This window comes from Pithys albifrons, chromosome 4, assembly GCF_047495875.1.
Source record: "Pithys albifrons albifrons isolate INPA30051 chromosome 4, PitAlb_v1, whole genome shotgun sequence".
In the NCBI taxonomy this organism is placed as follows: Eukaryota; Metazoa; Chordata; class Aves; order Passeriformes; family Thamnophilidae; genus Pithys; species Pithys albifrons.
In genome coordinates, this window is record NC_092461.1 from 55640265 (window position 1) to 55663654 (window position 23390).

The following is a 23390-nucleotide window of genomic DNA, read 5'->3' on the forward strand; positions in this document are numbered from 1 at the left end:
GTAAGAAATACTGTTGCTTATAATACTTATAACTATTGTTGCCCAGTACTTCTAAGCATGAGACTATTTGCAGCTTCAACAAACAGAGGTAATTTTCTGTTCTAAGCTTCTGATTTATGCTAAGATTTGGAGGAAGAGCTAACGTGTTTAAAGTTTCAACTAAAATGATCAAGCACCTTCTGAATAATAATTTAAAAAGACAAGAAATATATATATATATACACATACTGTAGAAACTATTTCTCTGAGAAACTAAAGACCTCTAATTTAAATGGAAACTTTATGTGCAGCACTGGATATACCCTGTATCACAGAAAAGGATCTGTGTACATCTGCTTTTGAGACCACTGAATAGACAGATCCGAAACACAAGTTTAGAAAGTGATAAAAATAGCAAATAAGCAGGAAAGAGCAGCAGAAGAAGTTCCAAAAAATAGTTCAAGTTACACCACTTTTTACACCATTCTGAATTTCAGTTTCCACACTGACAGCAAAGTTTTGAACAATATTGGAATCTTCTGTCAAATACATGTCTTCCCTCCACCTGGACTTACTACCTGCAGTTACTGAAAATGATTTTGCTCATTTTTCTTTTCACCTCTTCTCTTGTATATCTAATAGCATAACAGGTCATCTACTCTCTGTACGGTCACTTTTTGTACCAACATATCATGTGTATCAAGATATCAACATGTACCAAAATACCACTTCAATAACAGTCACAAGAATTACATAGTAACATGGGAAGAAAAAAAAACAAACAAAACCAACACAGTCAAAAAAGACAACAGCAACAGTAGAAACATTGAAAGAAACATAGAACACCTTTTTCAGCATCTACACCTTCTTACCCAATATATTCTTCTTTGTTCTCCTCAGTTACCAAGATGTTTGAACCTCCTGATTTCAGCTCATGTGAGGTTACTTTTCCTAAGAGCTCCATATCCACACAAAAATACATTTCCAAGTTACACTCTTCAATGTTATTATCCCTGGAAAAAAAATAGTTCAATAAATTTTATATAAACAAAAAAAAAATCCCTAAAATATCACAGACACACACACACAAAATAAACTACAAACCTTATCCAAATTAGGGAGTTGTAAAATTCAGTATCAATAGATTCTAGGTCCTTAATAGTAAGCTTTTTGCTCAGCATTCGTTTGTAGAAAGGCAGAGAAAAACCAGTGTCAATAAATTTCCCATGAAACAATGCCTGTTGAACAGAAAAAGTCTGTTTAGTTTTTATTGAACTACTGAATTCTTGAAGTGTTTCCGGACTTGAAGTCTTTCCTTTCTCCTTCAAATAATACAAAACACCAAATAGCAGTAGCAGCTTGGTATTTAAAAACTACAAAACACTACATTCAATGGGAAGCAAAAAAAATATTAATAAAAAATTTATCCAAGCATATCTTATTACAATTTAGAAATTCATTGATTAAAAGAACTACTCATAAAAGGAGTTAATCCTTTATTTACTTTATTACGTGAATAGGCATAATTGCCAGGTGTTACTCAATCCTACTTGATCATAATATTTGACCCTATTTGGTACTGCTACCATTTTTTACTACATATATATTCAGCAAAAACATCCTTTACAGAATGCTTCTGCAACTTGTAAGAAAGAGCTTTGGGAATCACATTTTTTGTAAGTAACAGAACTCCATGAAACTGAAAAAAAACCCCAAAAAACCAAATGGTCACACTTGTCTCACCATACATGCACATAGGTGTAAGCTAATTTCTAGTACTGAAGCAAAGCAATACACACACACAAACACACAGTGCTGACCTCTACATTGACTTGGTGCATCTGAGAATTAACGGAGCACAGCTATAACCATCAAAAAACTCTTTTCCCCCTCCTTACCAAGTACACTTTCTTCAGTAAAATAGATTTTAAAAAATTAACCTAAACATAGTCTGTGTATGGCCTTCATTGCTTCTCCTCCCTCACAGCTGAAAATGTATTAGCCAAAGAGCCAATTAACAGCCCATTTCCTCTAGGCTCCATCTTTTTCCCGACCTAATTTCCCACTTAAGGCTTAGCATAGCATATGTTTTCTTCTGCTTTAAGAGAGCTTAAAGAGGTTTTCTCAGAGGTCTGTCTTTATTTGTTTGTTTAATTATCTATTTATTTTTAAACTAGTCTACTTCTTATGGGAGAGTGAGCTGATGGAAACTGAAAAATTCAATGCCAAGTGCAGCATCTACGCATATGATTTTCTGCTTTTTCCAAAATTAAGCTCTTAAATCATCTCATTTAATGTGTATGATAGTTTTACAGCAAAATATAAAAGATGCCTCAGCCAACTTCATTTAACAGGTTTTTGTTATAGAGTAAGATGTGTATTCTTTATATTTAGTCCTGTTTCAGTTGAAAATATCTGTGATTACTTCAGTACTTAAACCTAAAAAGAAGTCACAACCATATTAGAACTGTGAGAAGGACAGAAACTGCAACTGCACCTAAAAAGTCTATCTATACTCCTTAAAATGATTCCCAGTTATATTATTACCTGAGCTATTTTAAGCCACTAGAGGGATCCCAGGAAGCACTGCAGAAAATACCATCTAGTATAAATCATGACTACACTAAACCTTGCAACAGACCATTACACAGGTCTCTCACCTGGCTGAGAGAATTTAAAATACAAGCACATAAATACTTCACAAAAGAAAAGTTTGTCTTTTAATTAATATTAAGTTCTCTGCTATCATCTGTGTTGTTATGAAATAGTTTTCCTGAAGTTAGCATTTCAAGTATGGATTTATCTTATGCACAAAATTAAAAATCACTGACTAAAAGAGACAAAATTTAGCTCTGGCACCTAACTAGCTTTATCACATCTTCCTGCTAAATGACATTGTAACTTGCTGAGGGTTTAAAAGTGAGAAAAAAGTTGGCAGCTTATTGAAAGCGTTAACCCAAGGAGATAAAAGTGTCATGACAGCACAGAAATGGTGAATTTAGCCATAAAATCCTTGAAGTCAGAGATATTATAGTGAAAAGTGAATAAATTTCTCAAGAAGCATCTATAAGAAAAGCAAAACCAAGAAACTGCCCAAACCTAAATTATTTTACATCTGAAAGTATTTTTTCATTAATGTTACACTTGGCTTGTATTTATTCTAACTTTATACAAAAAAGCCTGAACAACAGAAGGCAGCAGTCTCTTCAATACAAAAATGCACTTTTATGTACTATTTTTGGTTTCACTATTCACCATGTTCAGGGATGTTGCTGAGGACTACCTGTAGACATGACGATCATGGGGAAAGATGACTGTATCACTACATGGAAAGAAAGGAATGTGACAGAACAAAAGTCGCTATAGAAAACCAACAGTGACACCAGAAGAAATGACACGACATGCCTCTCAGCTTTTAAGTTATGAGAAATCTGATGGCAGAGAATCAGCTCTCCAACAGCTTCTCTCTCCTCAGTATCTGACTTTTGTATCCAAGCATGTACGTTTAGATTAAGGCTAAGTGTAGCCCATATTCTAATGTTTTCAAATACAGTAAGGTATGGCAAGTCTAGCTGAGCAGCCTTTTCACAAAAGTGAAAATAGTCACATTTTTCAGAGCATCAGTATTCAGACACTCAATCAAACAGCAGGTTGCATGAAGTACACACATCCAATTGAAGAAAATAAAATATTATATTGAATGTCCTATTAACTTTCATCACTCTCCCAGGAAACAGGAGTGTGTAAGAGACAACTCCCAGGGAATCTTCTGGCTCAATAACCTTATGTGCCTTAATCTTCAATTTCTATGAGATTGATATAACCTTTAATAACTGTAAAAACATATACTGTTCAGGAATAAATGTATAGCTACAGCAAATATAAAACCTTAAAAATCTAACCTACCATGGCAATAAAGCGCCCAATGAAACAGAAATATGAAAGATGGTCAGGATTGATTGTTGATGCTGGATTAATCTGCAGGCAATAGTTGCTCTTGCCAGCATACTCAAATAGGCAGTACATAGGGTTCAGTACTTCATGGGAAAGCAAGAAAAACCATTCTCTAAGGAAAAAAAACATGTATACACATAAAAACCATCAAATACAGATGTTTATCATCATTCCCCTTAGGTAACTAGCAAAATGGTCAACATATATGCAAACTTTGAAAAGTAATATAAACAGTGCTGTATTAGAATCACAAAATAATATGTGGCATTACATACTTCTTATATATAAAAAAATAATTATAACACCAATAATGTTAGAAAGTCATGGTTTCCAAAGTTTAGAAATGATAATTAAGATTGTCACCTTGAACACACCCTCAGAACACAGGTTCTTAGATGCCTGTTGGTAACACTTGCTCTTACAGCCTTGCCTCAACCTGTACACAGCATTTTTCCTCCTCGGGCCTGCTTTACTGTCAACAACTCGCATCTTTATTTAAAAAATCACAGATTATTCCATGCTTATTATAAACAACTTAGATAAAACAAACAAATTACCCCAAACCTCAGCATACCTTATTTGCTTTCCCATACTGACAGAGAGTGATTTAACAGATTACCGTGCATTAGTTAAGCCTACAGTACACAATAGAGTGAAAATATCTTTTTGCTGAGATTACAGAAATACATGTTATTCACCACTTTAATAGTTTCCAGCTCAGCTGATCTGAAATAATACCAGAATCTGGTATTTAGTGTTTGGATAGGTTATTTTTATAATATTTGTTGCTTTATAGTATTTGTATATAATCAGGGATCTCAGGAGCAGTCGTATATACTCAGGAACTTTTGTATCAGTCACTAAAACGCTTGGTACCAAACAGCTAGGCTTAGGGAAAACCTATTAAAAAAAGCTAAAATTCTATCCTATAATAACCACAGGGACTGAATTCCATTCCAACGGCTTTTCAGCTGTCACATTTAAGATGTATCCTTTCTACCCCGGTATTTACTTGGTATCAGGGAACAGAAATGAGGTTTGCTGGCATGTTTCTCCTAACTGTTCTATGAAACTCAAGTCATGGATCATGATTCACTATGATACACTTCCAACCCAAAGGCCAAGTAGAAAGAGTAAACAGAGAAAGGCAGCCAGGATATGATGACCCTTATGGGGTTCCGTGTATCTTTCAATAAGCATCAAATTTAATATGCATTTAAAACAGAACAAAGATAACAAAGGAGGAATTAAATAAAAATCAGTAATTGACAAGAAGTTTGCAGAAGCAATGAATTTTTCATATTAACAGCTACAACTTGCCACAGGATATATTGTCATATTGGTCCAGCTAAATGCAAAGTAAAGTCTGGAGTGAACATAGAGTTTAGCCTGCTACAAGAGCGTTGATAAATCAGAGGCTTTCTATATTTGTATTAATGCAGTATTGTATTAGTCAGTACATGAACATTTAGTCAATATCACTTCAAAATTCTCAGTTGAAGTTACAATGAGATCCTTGCTGCTTCTTAGTTTCACATGCAAAATCACAGGCAAGACTTAGCTAACTATGAAACTGTATTACTTATGTATTTGGTTTTTATTTATTTATTCTGCTACTTTCTGTAACTACACACTTCAGTTAAATATTTCTGACACTGTGTCTTTGGAATACTTTGTTTCTATGGAACAAACTACTTGAACTCTCCCTGTTCCCATCCTATGCCTAGGGCCATTAAGATAGAGACACCAACCAACAAAACTCATAAAACGTAAAAACTGAATTCCTTTCTGCAGTCGCTTCTCAAAAAGCCTATCAGATACTGTAATTCAGAAGCATAACACCCACATATCCAAAGAAGCTCAACCTTCAGAGGCAAGCTTCCTTAATTATCAATACTATACATTTTCATTAAATTTCATTTTAACACTGTAAGCTACATAAAACCAGAACAAAACCAAAACTGAACAACTTTATATTAAAAAAAAACCATAAAAATTCTATCATCTATGACCACTTCCAATTCCCTGGATCTGAATTTTTATCTGAAGTTTTTATCCTAACAGTAACATTTCCCTCTGTCAGTAACTGGCAGCAATAGTCAGTGGTTGCATTCTATTTGATCAAGAGATGAAACACACTTTGTCTATGGTTTTCCTCTTACCAGATTTTTCCCTTTGAGTTGCACTTCAGATTTAGAAAAGTTGACAGCATAGCTGTATCTCATTCCAATCTACATTGTCTGCCGGTCTGCTGTTACCTCATGCTTGCACTACTCTCCTATTGTTTATTTCCTTTCTGTTCGTATCAGCCCCAATCTGGTGTTCACTTGGATTTTCTTCCAAATAAGCAGAACACTTTATTTTTCTAGTCCCTACTTCCAGGAAAATGAAACTTTCTGATAGAAAGTTTCTGAAATATCTCAGTCCAAAGCAATTAACTGGCATAAAAACGTTTCAATTTTAACATCAATCTTTGTCAAAGAACTGAACAACTGAAACCAGTTTTAGCAATGCAAGGCTATAACCCGTAAAAATAGCCAGTGCTGCCAGTTCCACCTCCTTAATACATTTAGGGGAACTAAAAAGGTACCCAAGATCAGACTGCAAGAGAAATCAAGGTTGGAGTACTACTTAAAAAAATAAAAACTATTTTAAACAAATTTCTTTTACCTTGCCAAGCCACCATAATCCAATCCTTCTTCTCCTCTGAATATAACATACAATCTTCTCCTCAAATCATAGGGTTTTAATGCCATAATCTATTAAAAAAGTAATAATTAATAAACTATGCATTGTCACTACATCACTCATTCAGATTTAACTTTATTTTGATACAGAAATGCTATATATGTCAAGTGTTACACAGATTCGACAAGCAATTAGACTGTCTCATGGAAAATGCAATCTTTGAACTACACACAAAAATACCAACTTGAACTTAAAATCCTTGAGCAGCAGACTGCTAGAAGGTGGGAAAGACTATGTGGAAAGTATCCTTATATTGTTGTCCTGTCCTTAGACTCTCTAATGGCAGTCATTATTAAAGGAAAACAGACAAAAAGGCACTTCATCTTATATATATGATTTTTGGGGTTTTTTTAGGCAAATCACTCAAAGAAGTAATTTATTCCAGAATAAGCAGGATACACTTTCATTACTACTGTGCTTTTAACTTATACAGAATCCCTCCCAGAAGGTTTTCATATGGCTATAGCACCAAGAATTTCCATTGTTGCAGAGAAAGGAGGAATATCACACATTGGCTGCAGACTGTAAGAGCCCAAGAACTGTAAGATTCAATGACACAGATTTAGCCTTTGAAGGACAAAGCAGGACACCAGTTTTAATTGGAGAAAACAACATATTGTAATGTATCTAACCACACACAGGAATCAGGAAAGAAAATCTGATGTGGTTGATACAGTAGGCAATGTGGTTTAGCTATGGAACTCCTTACCACAGGAGGCTGTAGATGTAAGAAGCTCACAAGAGGAGCACAGACAAGCTCACTGAAGAGAAGTCCCTTGAGGATTATTAAATACTCAGAAACCACATCAAGCTCAAGAGGCATTTCAATTGTAAACAGTTGGAAGCCGAAAAATCATTTGTTAAAAGTATTATATACAATACTTCCGTTGTTATAGTCCTCCCCTAAGAATCCCCCATTGGCTAATACCAGAGGAAGATTACTGTGCCTGAAGGACCATTAGTCTGAACTGGCTATGGCCATTTTTGTTCCTACGCTTTGTCTTGATAAACAAATACAATAATTTTTGCAGGCTTACTTGCTGGAAGGAATCCTCAAACAAAGTCTGTCTGGATACATTGATTTTCACATGACTTGGCAGTGCATTGGACTGTAATCATAAGGCAGTAACATTAAAAGGCAGCACATATACATGTAAACTCATATAGTTTCAACAAGTAAGGAATTACTAAATCAGTACCTGACACAAGTAACGGAAATGAGCAAGTTTCCACCTAAAACTACGCTCATAAGCAATCTGTGGCCCTTTATTTCTGTTAAAGAAACATATTTGAGATACATTAGTCATACATACATCAAATAGTACTTTAAATACTAAACAACAGCACAAAAATTGTTATTGTAAGATGCAATCAGAAACAAAATGCAGTTGATGGTTTGGTAGGCCAGTTTCCCTTTCCATCACTCCTTCCTCTCTTTGTTTTTCAGTTGAAGTTGCATGTCAGTTTAGCAAATTGAGAAAGTTAGAGATCAAGAGGGTATCAAATCCCTAACAAACTTGTAAAAATTATAAGTCAACTAAAGGAGAGACATCATCTTCACTGAGAGAAAAAACTGCTAAGTTAGGCTTCATAAATTCAGTTGCTTGTGGAACTGTGAAGGACTTACTAGTGCAACACTCTACAGGCTCTTTAAATAAAAGGTAATCAACACATTATCAGAAATAAGCCCTACCCTATATAAAAGACATTAAGACAGAAGTATTGACCCAGCCCAAAGTGGCTAACTCAACTATTTTAAAGACTTCTTGAGAATTATTTAGAACTACTTTGTTTAGACATAATTGTTGCAAGAGTGTGTACAATTGTAAGAAATACTTCTAATGATAATTTGCTGTTTCCTTAAAAAAGGAACTATTAGTTAGATTAGTTCAATATTCAAGTTTACCTAACTTCTCCTATTTATAAAACGATTACAACCTTGGAATTTGAAAAACGTATAAAAACTATTGAACATCAGAGCAGTGCAGCAAAGTGTGTCATAGATAAACTGACAATTAAAGCTTAAAAATAAATTAAATTTTATATTACATCAATTTGATCATAAGTTACTGTGCAATTCCAGCTAAAACTGTAGATTGTTTTATAGCATGAGAAAACTATAACAAGGTAAACCATTTAAAAATTAATTTCTCACTTACACAGAAGATTTCCCAGTACGAGGATCATTGAAGGTGGTGGTTCTTGTATTATGATCAACAAAGTATCTGACACCTTCTCTGGTATATCTGATTTCCCAGCCCTCTGGAAGAGGGTCCTCATTTTGTAAACTGCAGAAGAAATTTCAGACAGTGCTTTTTCTCTACTATCACGATAAAAAAGAATTAAGCAAGACCTTTTTTATCTGCACAGTTAATATACACACCTACCCTTGAGTTCGAGGGTCTTCCCACTGTGTTGTCTTTGTGTTATGATTTACAAAATACACCCTCTCATTTGAATCCACTCTCCTTTCTAAGGAAAAAAAAATTAAAAAAAATCCAGTACACAACAACTGCATTCCAGATTTCTGTGACTGTCCCTTCCTGAAATCAACAGCTAATTAACTTACCCCAACCTGGTGGTAAAGGCCCAAGTGGATCATTTTCTGCTGATAACATTGAAGCCTATTTGAAAACAAGAGGACTTTCCATTAGGCCAAATACTATTCATTTTTTTTTCTTAATATGTTGTAATATTATTGCTAGTCCTGCAGACTATTCATTCTGGAAAAAAACATCATGCCCTTTTAAAACTGGTTTTGCAAAGAAACATAGATTATATAATAAGATAGGATTGCACACTTGCTTCCACTGTTTCCAGCCCCATGTACCCTCCTTTTCCCTTCCTAAGGCCAAATTGAGAGCCAGTGGTCTCACAAAGAGGTACAGTTCATAGAAGTTTTGCGGAAGAGTGTAACAGCAGATAAGCACAATGTTCTTGCTAAAGAACATGTTTTACCATAACAAACATTTTCAAGCATGGTGACTACTGCCAACATAAGAGGTTTTGCTTCCTCAATACACGATGACTTCCCTGGATTTTTGGCTATTTTCAGACTTTGTCATTTTTTGAAAATGCAGCTGCATTTATTAAAATACCCGATGGGTAAAACTGTACCAACATATGGTAAAGTTAAAAGGATTAAAAATAAAAAAAAAGAGGAAAAAACCCAGATTACATTATTATGTAAACCCATGCTAAGCTCATAATATACTGTAACCTTGCAGAAGTCCCCCAGCATCTTCCAAAAATACAAAGCATAGGGGAAAAAAAAACAAACCCAAAAGCAAAAAGCAGAAATCCCATAGACTGTAGGATCCATGCTCTGATTTATAACTAAAGGTATCCATCCCTAAAATTTTGAAGACACTACATTTTTGTGTGTGCAGAATGGAATTTTCATATATGGGAACCAATCCACATTTTCCAAAGAGTATCTTAGGAACACCTTGCTACTAATTCTGCTTTATATAGCACTTGCAATACAGAAACGTCAAATGCACTTGAGAATTTACAACAGCAAATTCAGGGAAAACAAATCCACCATACTTTTCCTGTGAAAGAGTAACTGAGAAAGGTTCAGAAGGAAATGCATTAGTTACACTGAAAATCAAGCTGTGTATTTGTTCCAGCCGCCAGCTAGTACATGTGAACAGAGAATTGTCATTATCTCAGCAGCAAATGCAGTTAGCCTTTTCTGCTTTTGGAGACTACACAGTCACAACGACCCTCTAACCAAAGACTTCTCTGTAGTGAGTATAAAAAAAGAATAGTGCACAAAAGCAAAATGCTATCTGCCAAAGAACTGAATAGCGGCATGATTTAGGTATTTCTGACCTTCTTAATGGGCCCAAGGATTTGTGTGTGGCTGCTGGCCACACACAGCTGTATATTTAACAGAAAACATTGAAACAGTAGGCAGTGGCATGGGATGAAGCAGATTCAATACCAAAAGGACTACAATAAACTAATCCAGGTAAAAATGAAAGTAACTCAAATAACTGTATCTTATCTACTTTTCTGCCTTTACATAGTTTAGCTTTGACCATTCAAGGTAATTGAAACATTCTCTTACACTGAAAGTATTCATCTACTTTAAAAGAAAATAAAATATGATCTCTGTCATAAACTGCTGTGTAGGGAGAGTCCTGGTATGTCACTATAGTATGGAAAGTTAGCTGGAGTTTGACCCTAACTATCCTAGAAGTATACAGAAGCCCTAAATGAAGAAAAAACCCACACTTTTTTCAATGTCATTTCAATTTTTTCCCCCAACAAACTGTGAGTTCTACCTATGCAACTAATATAATACTAAGAAAACAGAATTGAAGAAATGCAGTCAAAATATCTTGTCTCTTTTTAAAGAGTATTCTGTCTCACAAGCAAATCCTCATTTAGTGATTCTAAGGTCAGATGGGAAATTTTAAAAATGAGTCTGTGATTTTCAGTAAAACTTATCACTTAATGAAGGAAGGAGCATAATTTAATTTTGAAAATATATTGTTCCCTGAAAGAATAAATTCAGCTTTAAAGAAAAAAACCTTGGCATCAGGAAAAGCAAGAGTTTTCTCAGAAGTTTATGCCACTGATCAAAGTAGTATAGAAGTACAAGAAGTCGGACAGCAAGAGTTCTTGGCTCCATACATTTCAGCTGTGATTCTTGGATTTGCATTAAAAGTTACCAATGTGTATAAATTACCTGAAGGATGGTGCAAAAAGGATGAGGCTAGGCTTTTTTCACTGGTGCACAGTGGCAAGACCAGAGTAAATGGGCGCACACAAACACAGGAGGTTCCCTCTGAACATCAGGAAACATTTTTTACTGTAAGGGTGACTGAGCACTGGCACAGGTTTCCCAGAGAGGTTGCAGAGTCTACATCCTTGGAGATATTTACAAGACATCTGGACACAATTTAGGACAGCTGGCTGCAGGTGGCATTGCCTGAGCAGGGACACTGGAGCAAATAACATTCAGAGGTCTCTTCCAGACTTGACCATTCTATCTTTCTCTAATTGCATTAGACAAATTCACTTTGGCGCACAGCTCTAGGAGTTAAGAAAGTTAGTGCTGATGCCAAGTTTCTGCTATTGCTAGTGACAAGATATAATGTCCAATTAGATAATGAGAGGCTGAGAACTCCTAAATGTAAGAATACTGCAGCAATCCTTTAACTTCAGAAGGGTATATGAATAAAATCCATCAAATTCAAAGTTAGGTCTGCATATACATAGAGTCCTAGTCCAACAAAGCTGTTTTAGACTTGTACCTCAATGGTTTTTTCCTTTAAAACACTCCAGCTTTGCTATGTATCAATTACAAAGTCTCTGGGATTGAAACATTTTTAAGCAGCCAAGCACAATTCTTAAAATGCACTGTTTAGACAGGGACATGCAGACACCATCATTCTCAACTCGAAAAAAACCTGCTATTCTATTTATCCAGTCACAGATGGGAAAGTCTGGCTCAAGAAGAATCCACATTGAAGCTACTCATATTTTCTTCAGGCAGAAGTGAACAACTATCTGAGAGAAATGGAAAACTATGTAGGAAATTCCAGATCTGAACCAGGTGCACAAGCTTCCAAGTAAGCTCAAAGTCAAAGAATTATCATTTGTATTAATGAATGACTCCTAATCACTAAAACAGTTTTGAAGGCCATTTAGTGTTCAAAGTGTCGATAACTCAGCCTTTATGCTCCTTTCAGTTTAAGGGACTGATTTATTTTTACCTCTTACTACTGTCATGAAAATTCTTAAACAAAATGCAGTATACAAAGCTCCAATTAGGGAACAGACTCAGAAGGGAGTATTTTCTGCCCTTAAGGATGATTTTTGTTAACATTTTTCAAAATAATCAGAATCATAATTATTGATGCTAAAAGTTTCATAATACATGTGGTTGAACAGTTGTAAAATCCCTTTTTCTGAAGTTAAAGAACAAAAATTATACACTAATTTCTAAATTTTATGTCAAAGTTACCGAGTAGAGGTATCGTTGGTTGAATTGTTGCATAGCTCCCTGCAGTTGATTCCGCTGAGACTGCCATTGCTCAAAGTTCCTGACTGATTCCATTGTTGGTCGCTGCCACGTTGTCGTTCTGGTGTTGTGGTCCACATAGTAAACTCTCCCACGATCATCAACTCTTCTTTCCCAGCTTTGAGGAAACACAAATGTTAACAGCTAAATTTTTCAGTAATGTTACTGACTGATTTTTCTCTTTATGCTAAACTCCTAGGCAGTACTTGAATGAACTACTGAAGTCACAGGCATGATTTTAATTTCTAAAGGACACAAAAGTACTCCCCAGCTTCACTAGTAGAACAACACAGACTTCAAGCAATAGCATGCTCAGCTTTTTGTCTACTCATTTTAAACTTTGGAAATTCCTGTGACTGCAAGTAATGTTGGCAGATTTCACATAAAACAGTTTGCTGGGAAATCTGAGGTTTGGAATTAGTGCCCTTAGTGGTGCCACCTAAATAAAGGTGATCAAATATGCAATATTTCATGTTTAAGTTTTAAAGGAAGAACAAAATACTTTAGTAGCTATATTTGAACAGGTGATCAGAACAAGTGTTATACACAGTACCAAGACTCCTATAACAATAGCTTCAATTAATATACTTCCACGTTAAATGAAAGCTAGAATTTCTTAATATATAATGCCCATTACAGTTTTGATGAGTTGCTGTTTCTTTCTTGAAAAAAAAACCAAACAAATAAAAAATAGTATATTTATCATATTTAATTCAAAAATGTCTGCAATACCCAGGAGGTAAAGGCTGTGGTCTTTCCCATGTTGTAGTTCGTGTGTTGTGATCAACATAATAGGTTCTACCATGGGGATCCTTTCTTTGCTCCCACCTTCAAGACAAAGAGATTTTTAAATAAATCAAGGTGAAAATACTTCCTTGGGACATTCCACTAAGACAGAACAGTACCTTGTTATTGAATGAAAATACTAGGACCCAAAATTTATGCTAGAACACCAAAGAAAATCCACACTAGAATGCATATCAGTTACTTCCTATTGAACTGATGTCACCATAAAGACCTCTTTAAAGGACTTGGCACATAAAATGAGCATACATCAATATTTACAAGCATTTTCAAATTATACTTAAGATATCTGAGAACAAAGTCAATTAATTATCTGCTCGATGCTTGGATGCTAAAATAGCCTCATTCAAAAAGTGGTTAGAGATGCATTCTTTGCATTTCCAAGTTCATACCTCTCTCAAAAAAAAGTGGAGTTTACATTTTGAAGCTCTGTTCCCTATATCCAACAAACAACTTTATCTTTCAAAGTCAGCCTGAAGATTGCGCTATCAGATTGTTTTCCTATGCTTTTATTTCTTATCCTGGTAAATTCTCTGTCTGATATCCCTAGGGATTAGTTCTTGAGTTTAAGTTTTGCAAAGCAGACCCAGATTGAAGCTAGAGCTAGGACCAAATATTATCAACAACTAAAGTTTCATGATGTTGAGAACAACCATAAGGCAATAAATGTATTTATAAGCGGGAGAGGAAACCAGGATAAACATTAGATAAAAAGCTGAAGCCCTTGAAGCAGACATGTTTGTTTTTCTTACATATACACATAATTAGCTGCTAAAATGGGAGGCAGAAAACCTAGCCTGTTACTCATAGGATTGGATGTGCATTTCCTCACTATTACAGAGTATCCTATAAAACTCCTACAAAATGTTTTCTGAAGTTCAAGTGGTTACATATTAAGATTTCAATAGAAGAAAGGAGCACCAGCATTTTTCAGAGTTCCTAAGGGCTGGACATAATGGAAACTCAATTAGGCTGGAGGGGAGTGGAAAAGGACAAGGGGAAACAAAAAAAGACCCAACACCCATCCCGCCCCCCCCCGCCCCCCCCCAAAAAAAAAAAAACATGGAAAAATGATCAGGGAGGAATGATGAATAAATGCATTTGGCCATAGAGTGCAGAATGCTTGGAACTCATGACCCTGTGTTCAGTTGGAAAGCATGTAATTAATTAATAAAAAACCCGCAAAAATACTGTGGAGGAGGATAACCACAGGAATTCCCACCTATAAAGAGCTTCCATTGTCAGAGCGTCTGAAAATTAAAAACTAGGCAACTCTTCCCTAAAAAACTATGTACAACATTTCTATATTTTTAAGTGTTTGTTTTCATGTTATCTAACTGCAGAAACTCAAATGAAGTGTCACTAATAACTTACTAAACCTCCTTCACAGGGAGCAGGTACAAGACAGGCTTTCTGAAAGATCAGCTACAGGGGCACAGGGTGTACACACATGGGGTTAAGAAACAGTTTCTGTGATCAGAAAATGCTAAAATAGTCAATATTTGCAATATTATGGAATATATATTATATATTATTTCCAATTAGTTACTGAAGATATCTTTTCAGCCAAACATAAAAGCATCTATAAAAAATATTCAGTTATATATATATTTTTGAGCATGTACTATATTTTCATTTTTAATCATGTATTTAAGACTGTAGAAGCAGTTTCTAACGATCTAGTAAAATTAAAATATTCTAGCTATTCTGAGCACATACCTACACAGTAAATCTTATTTTTATCTATAACATTATTGAACATGGCAAGCACCAAAAGGATTTACAGACTACTTTAATAATTCTCTGTGTTTTGGTTCCTACAACACTCTCATAGCTTAGGTAACAAAGAGGTAAGAAGTTACACCCCAAATAAGTTTGAATATATCAAATGAAAAATCCTCACATCCATAACGCGCAAGAGTTTGTCTATTCAGATCACAATAACATCTCAGGAAATCAGTTATCAGCTGTTACCTTCTGGGGCAAGAGTAGCCAGTTTTAGCAGCAGTACAAATCCCATTTTAGATCAAATAACCCTGTCTCAGCCAACTGACCTGCATTTGACAATTCCAGTATAGAATTGTTTCCCTGTGTAAAATTAAGCTCCTGTTTCTTCATATGCACATTCAGATGAAACATAATTATAGCATTAAAAGCAAAACCACATACCCTGGTGGCAAGGGTTCTGTACTGGCACTACCCGGCTGCTGTCTTACAGGTTCTGCAGGTGCACTTGATGTGGAGGAGGATTCCCTTGGTTTTGGGGCATCTGCTGTTACACTGTTTCTAGCATTAGGCTGAGCACAGTCTGTTGCAGCTGTAGGTTCTAGTCCAGCAGACACAACAGGTAATGCAGAAGTGTGACTTTCAGAACAACCAGTTGCTTCTGTTGCTGACTGAGGTTCTACTGTAGAGTTAGTGCAATCTGAAGACATGGGAGCTTCAACCAAACCCACTGGAGCCTCATGGACAGTAGAACCACCAGCTTCAGGTGCAGAGGAGGATGATTCTCCATTAACTGAGAAATAGGAAATATGAACATATGTGTATAAGAACCTGACAAGAGTTATTTTTCAAATTACCAACTTTTGAAGTAAACAATTTGGAAGTAATATGTTTCAGTTGCACCTATACGCCATAAGGAGCACTTTTGTCTCACATGACAAGAAGTCACAATACATCTGCCCTCAGTTAAAACTTACAGTCTGCAAGCCATTCACTACACTTCCCTGTTAATTTCTTACTTTCTGCATATCTTGGTCAACTCCATGTTACACCTTACTCTAGAGTAGTAAGAGGCACCCCTCTGCCTTGCAGAAAACAATTTGTCTCTTTTTGAAACTTTGAACCTGTATCACGTTGAAAAAAGAATCTTGATCCATATGACATGAAAAACAAATATTAAGAGATGATTCTCTGAGATCTGGAAAACTAAGAGGCATTTCATATGGATAATTTCTTTTGTTTTTCTGAGTTGAGGTACAGAAGCCTACAATTAATTCTACACCTGTGTGTGACTTGGAAATAAAAAAATCTCCCTGTAAAAGTAGGATGAAAATATAAAAATTATTATTGGCTAACACAATTTAGGTAGTTCAATGACTGAAGAAAATTACTTTAGAATCACAAAGTAAATCAATTCTCTCCTTTAAAGAACAATACAAATATAATCCAACTCAAGCAAGCATAATCTCATAAAAGGTTTAATTCAGGAATGGATTTAGCAGGCAAAGGGTGCTAAGAAGGCTTTATTACTCCCAAAACCACTTGGCCAACAATACATCAATACTAATCATCTGCAGAGATTACAGAACAGTATCTTAGCACAAGACCTTGTCTTAGACAAATGAAATTAAGTATGGCAGTCTATAGGACTGCTATTGAAAGTCAAGGCCCTATAAAAAGCAGTGTAACATCACTGAGAAGCTTAATTTTGAGCACCACTAAGCAACATCATACAGTGACAATTCTATTTATACTTAGCAGCTTGTACCTGTTTTAGAGTTGGAACAATGTTTCTACAGGACTAAAGATAATTGGCAATATAGACTTCAAGCCATTTTCTACCTTACCAGGCTGCTAAGTACTGAGGCCAATACAATTGCTCTATACTCATAACCTTGATACAGATTTGCAAAACTTAACCCTACACTAGTGCCTACAAAATGGTGTTCCATTATTTTAAATAGTTCATTTGCTTTAATTCTGTATAACACTCTTAGAAACAAAAAAAATAGCTAGATTCTATTTATTACTTGCAATATGTTTATAATGTCAGCAATTTCTTGCTTTCACAGATGGTCAGAAAAGCAGATCAAAGAATGACAAATAATAAAACTGTCCTCAGGAATGAATTTAAATTAGTGAATCAGTTTCTTTAAGGAATTATCACTATACCATATAATAATTTTCATGCATAATAATAAGCATGACATTACAGGCAGTAACAGATTTGTAAGACCTGTAAAGGCACTGCTTTTTGAACACAACTATTCCAAGTAATACATCACTACTTCAGATGGCACAACACAAATTAACTACATTAAGACATATCAAGATTTTATATTATTTCAAGCAAATGAAAAGCATGACATGAAAAAAAAATAACTACCAACAATTTTCAAGTTTCCTCAAATTTCTGTTTACTTAAACAGGAAAAATACCAACCAAAATTACAGCTTTCATTTAAAAAACTCAATTAATCCACATTAAAGAGTGAATAAGATTATATAATAAAGTTAGAAACAAAATAACTGAAAAATTGTCTTCTCTATCAGTAACGTGATCTCCAAAAGAGATCTATAAAACATCACATCACATGATTACCTCACCAATTATGTCTAAAAGAGTGATTTGGGCAACATCATATAAAATTACAATCCTGATAGGCACAACAGTGTGGGGAAAAAAACCAGTGCCATCAACAAATGCTGGAGACCTGCTTTCATCTCCACCAACTGGTACAGTAGTTAAATCCTGTCATACCAGTGTCTCAGTACAAGCTCAGTGATTATTTTATCAATATTACCACTTGAACAAATCAATTATTTTACAATTACCCTATCCTAATACAGATTTCAAATGGATCTCTCCGCTGTTGAAGAAAAAGGGAGAAATGCCTAAATAATATATATGCCCTTTAGCCTTGAACTGAAAAGAGAAGGGAATCAAATCAACGTTCTCTAAATAGAGAAAAACTTCAGAGAAGGCCTAATTTAATTATTATCTTTTAAGTTTCATAATTGTTTCTGCTATCTTCCAACCGTACCCACATTTTCCACTCTATTACAGAAAGTTTGACAGTCTCTATTCTACTGTTTAGTAACAGCTTGCCTCTTTCTATTTAAGGTTATCTTTTCTCTCTGCTATCACTGTAATCTCTCCCAAACAGCTGAGGAAAGGCCAGAAAGCACTTGGAAAGCTCAGTCATTATTAGATGCAAAGTTTTGCCAGAAGAACAAAAATTTAAAATCACATTATTTGCCCCTGTTTTACTGTATCAAATGTTAATTGTAGTAAAAAACAAAAATCAACATTTGTGTGCTCAAAAGGAAAATGAAATTGAGCATTTGCCACCACATGTTTGGAAATGGTGTATGTTTTTTAAAAAAAAATGGAGGCAAGGAGGGCCTGCAACACATCTTAACTCAGAGCACAGAAGCTCCCCGACTAAATGTCTTGGGTTGAGCTGGCAAATAAAACGAGGGATAAAACGAGCATCCAGCAGCGATAAAACATTGTTTATATTCTACATGTACCAAAACAATGCAGATATCAAGGTATGTTTCTATAACAATGCTTTTGGGAAGCCTGCCAGACTCCCGGGACACCTGCCAAGGTCCTTGGTCAGTGCCCGCATTCTGCACCAATTACCTGTCTTGAGGTTGAGCTGGCAAAATGCCAACTGCCCAATACAAAACCAGTCTCCCTCCCCTTCCCAGCTGAGAAAAGGAAAAAAGCCTCAAACTGGATTTAAACTTAAAGTAACTATATATATGTTTATACTGGAAAGAGAAAATTAAAAGCAAACTACAATATAACACACACTTACACAAGTTAGATATAACAACAATTTTCTACCTCACACTGAAAACAGATTCTATCACTCTAGATCTATAAGCACCCCAGCAAGGAACAGAAAGTATAACAACAAAATGTTTCTACTTCCCTGAAACTAAAACAAAATGCAAGTAGTTGCAGTAGCAGCAGGGCCCAGATAGCAAGACAGCAGCTGTGTGTCTTGCCTCTACTTCGGCCATGATGGAACTGAGTGAACACCTCCTACTCCTGTATTCATATCTCAAGTTTGTGTCATCTGGTATGAAATATTCCTTTGGTTGCTTAAGTCAGGTGATGATACTTGTCTCTCTAATTTACATAGATTCTCTGAGCCTGCTAATTTGAAGCCTAGCTAAAACTACTCCACTAAATCAGATTTATATAATGTCAGAAGAAACTTAACTATAGTGACCCAAATTAATTGTGAAAGAAATCTTAATTTTTCTCCAGACAATCAGTAATATGGTTTTGTTAACTGGGACAGAGAAATTGAAGTTTTTGAGCACTTTAATCTTTCACCATCAGAGAAAAGAACTGATGGGAAAGTGGGAAACTCAATAAATTTAAGAACGGGTTTAGTGCAGAAAAATTCACAAAAGTCAACAAACAAGTTTATCAACTTCAGCATCCTTTCAGTATTTTTGAAATTCAACAAAACTTAGACAGACAAACCGGCCCATCTCCAGATACACTTCAACTAGATAAAAAAGCCTTATGGAACATGTTTCATAACTCTCTCATTCTTACCAGTGCTGTTGACAGGCTGAGCTTCAAGTGGTTTTGGTACTGGTGTATTTTTAGGTCTGGCTGCAACATGAGTAGGAGATGGTGTGCCGTCTCCATTAACAGTTTCTACACAGAACGTATTCTGTACTACAGAGTTGGAAGGTACTTGATTGTCTATCCCATTAGAAATGTCACAGGCAGATCTTGACAAAAATAAAATATCATTTTAGGTTATTACAAACAGCAGTATCACAACAAAACCGAATCCTACACTAAATCACACTATAGAAACAAATAAAGGAATGGCAGTAAATTCACAACAGTTTATAGCATGGTGTTTGAAGCCTAGATAATAGTCAAGTGCAAGACAAAAACAGTTAAAAAAAGGAAAAGTTTCATTTTGAGGATTTCAGATACTTCAAATACGAAAGATTTGCCATTCCTCTTTTCCTTGTAATGATGTATTAGAATTGAGTTGAAGAGACTGATGCACCTGCCACATTTTCCAGAAAGGCCTTAGGAACTCTTCCAAAGTGCAGCTATGAGATGGAAAATGTTTTCTCTCTTTAAGCAAGAGGAACAATTGGTTTGGTTAGTCATATCACTAAAAATACTCATAACAGAAGAAAGTAACAAAATTCTCCCTCAGTAAAAGTAAAATGAGATGAACTTCTCTATGCATTGGCAGGATGGGACATTGTGATGACAAATACATACAGACAGCATTGTGTTTACGAGGTCACATATAAATAAGTACAGTTTGAGGGCTTGTGAATGGACAGTTTTGTTCAATTACACTGCTTTTTTACTTAAATCTATTCCAGAATGCTTAAAGCCATCCACAAGAGATACATATTGTGAAAGTTACCGTCAATGCCAACTACCTATCTCTTCAGGAATAGAGGCTAAATATGGAAGGAAAGTTAAACAGATGACAAAAAATATGAGAATAGTTAGAAGTCCAACTTTGCAGAGTAAGAAGGGAAGAAGTAGCATTTCCATGCTACTTTATCCAACTCCAAAGGAATAGTATAAAAAGAGAATTAAAGTATTGTCCCTTTTCAACTCTGGACTACAAACCCAATTTGCTTCCTAAAGACATGCACAGAAGCTACCTTAAAACTTTTCTTCCTCTCTTAATTTTAAAACTGTAAATTAAAACTGCTGGATAGTTGTATTGAAAACTGCTGAAAATTAAAATATCAATATCAAGAGCAGGATCCAGGGAAAAGACATATCCCCAGTAACAACAGCTGAATGAAAACAAATGATTGTTCTTACTGTTTCAAAATAGCATGCAGATGTATTTCAAATCACTATTAGCAGTACCAAACCTTTCTAATGAAAACAAAGGAGGAACAACTTTTTATCCTCACTCCCTCATATTGGGCAGCCGGGAACAGAGACAAACCTCCATGTATTCAAAAAAAGAATCAAGTTGAGTGTACAGGACAAATGTGTCCTTGTCACTCAAAGGCATAGCAACTGTATGTTTTTTCACTGCAATGTGTGTCAATAACTTAAACAGAAAGGGGTTCACACAGGGTAACTGAGCAGGGCAGTAACATTAAATTAATCTGAATGTAAAACTGTTTCTCTTACTAGTGGTAAGGGGGGCAAAAATTCTACTCCTACTTCTCTCCAGTTAGTCCTTGAGCCGATATAAAAATAGAGAAACCAAGAATGAAGTTCAATATTGATCCCAAAGTCTTTTTCTTTCCACTTCAGGATGAAGCAGGCAAACCCTTTGCCTGTGTCATGAATACTGCTTGTGAAACTTGATGAGTCTCTTAAACAAGTTCCTGATGCCAACCTTAAAAAGGGTGAGGGGGAAGTAATTCAGGCTTTTTTTTTCCCTTTTCCTTCCGTTCAGATGCTGCACTGCAAAAAGATGGCAGACCTTAGCAGAAATGGTTCTTAAACAACAAAAGAAAACAAATGGAATAAATACATAAAACCACATTGAACCACTGTTCCCTAATTTCTGCTGCAGGATTTAATAAATTTCAAATCAGTTGGACTTTTATGTTCAGAGGGCTACCTATCCAAAAGGCAATGAGAAAGCAGTGGAGGGAAAAGAAGTGTGAATTTAATTGTTCTCAAGCTAAATTATATAATTATCAAACAAGTAATGTTTCTAAAACCTATGGTCTTGACCTTGACAGTTAAAATCTATCACCTTAAAAGAAATGAAATGAAAACCAAACAGACCAAAAACCAACCAAATAAAAAACCCACATCAAACCACAAACAACCCAAACTATTCAACAGAACAATTTGCTAATATACTTCATATAGTGTAAAATACAAAAATAAATTCCAACCTGGATGAACTTCTTGCTGAAGCATCTCTGCTTTCATGCACAGCCTCGCCATTTTGCTGAACTTCTACTGAACAGTAAGAAACAAATTCAACAGAAACGTTCCATTATATCTGTTTGAAATCTTAACCCAAATCTTACCATCTGATTTAATTATTTTAACTTACTGGTCGCTGATGAACTGGGATTTGTAAGAGATTCTTGTTCAACAACCAAACCATCTAGCACAACCGTCAGTTCACCTGTTTGCACCATGCCACTCTTGTTTTCCAAAGAGAGTTTCAACTGTTCTTTCACCTTCTCCACTAAAAATTAAGTTGGGGTGGGTAGGGGAAGAGAAGGAGAGAAGGGATAAAGGAAAGATTAAATTCAAAATAATATGCATTTTAAAAGAGACTTTCAACACACAAACATGATACATATATTTTGTTCTATAATATATATTTAGGTGATTCAAATAAAACAGTAATCACTGTGGGGCTCTGTACATTTACACCTGCTGTGGATAAACACACAGTTTATTTTAAAAATTAATTGGCCATTTACATAGTAAATTCTATAAGTATGCTATAGAATTCATGTGGTTCCATACTTTGTTGTCATAATGATTTCCCAGGTTTGCTATTTCCACTAAGGCCTTTTGAAATTATGCCCTACTTACATAACATGTGATGGTTTAAAGTCAAACAACTTCTGAACTACACATCCAAATATGGCAAGTCACTGGGAACCTCATCATACAACCAGAGCTTATGTTAATTTCTTTTATCACCTTCCAAAATTAATTGTAAAAGACCACTGAAAAGAACATGTCTTTGAGGAAGAAGTAAATGCAAAGACTGTATAGAGTCCATCGTCATTTTTTTAAACTACTTTTAGTAAGTCCTTACTAGGATTTTCATAGATCACAACTCCAAAGATTAACAGTAATGGAGTGAGGATGCCTAAGGTAATCAAAAATTAAATCAGAAACTACTTTCACCAAAAGAAATGTTGAGATAATTGATACATGGTGCAGTAAAAGAATTCAATCTGACTGACAAGCAATGCACACATTCATAGACAGACATACATAATCCAGAGGTAAAACAAGCTGTGGATGCTGCGTAATTCTCCCTAAATAAACTATTACTAGTGCAACGGTTAAAGTTACATCATAAATCCAAACACAGTCAGCTATGAGTTCACATTAATCAGGTTAAAATGGGTGAAACCTTTCAGGATTTGTGGTCTCAGATTAAAAGATTAATTTTATAAGATAT

At 35.2% G+C, this 23390-nt stretch overlaps 1 protein-coding gene across 3 annotated transcripts in view; it reads right to left on the reverse strand.

Moving 5' to 3' along the window:
• WWP1 (WW domain containing E3 ubiquitin protein ligase 1) overlaps positions 1-23390 on the reverse strand; it is a 59248-nt gene that overhangs the window by 7743 nt on the left and 28115 nt on the right. For 2 of the 3 annotated variants that reach the window (XM_071554225.1, XM_071554227.1), the window contains 15 exons: positions 22296-22433; positions 22132-22198; positions 19829-20010; positions 15692-16040; positions 13451-13546; positions 12662-12836; positions 9251-9305; positions 9069-9153; positions 8841-8969; positions 7881-7953; positions 7719-7790; positions 6604-6692; positions 3886-4045; positions 1084-1217; positions 852-992 (listed from right to left, as the gene is read on the reverse strand). In XM_071554225.1, coding sequence (XP_071410326.1) covers positions 852-992; positions 1084-1217; positions 3886-4045; positions 6604-6692; positions 7719-7790; positions 7881-7953; positions 8841-8969; positions 9069-9153; positions 9251-9305; positions 12662-12836; positions 13451-13546; positions 15692-16040; positions 19829-20010; positions 22132-22198; positions 22296-22433 — 1945 coding nt within the window. The remainder of the gene's footprint in view (positions 1-851; positions 993-1083; positions 1218-3885; positions 4046-6603; positions 6693-7718; positions 7791-7880; positions 7954-8840; positions 8970-9068; positions 9154-9250; positions 9306-12661; positions 12837-13450; positions 13547-15691; positions 16041-19828; positions 20011-22131; positions 22199-22295; positions 22434-23390) is intronic. The other variant, XM_071554226.1, reaches the window with a different exon arrangement.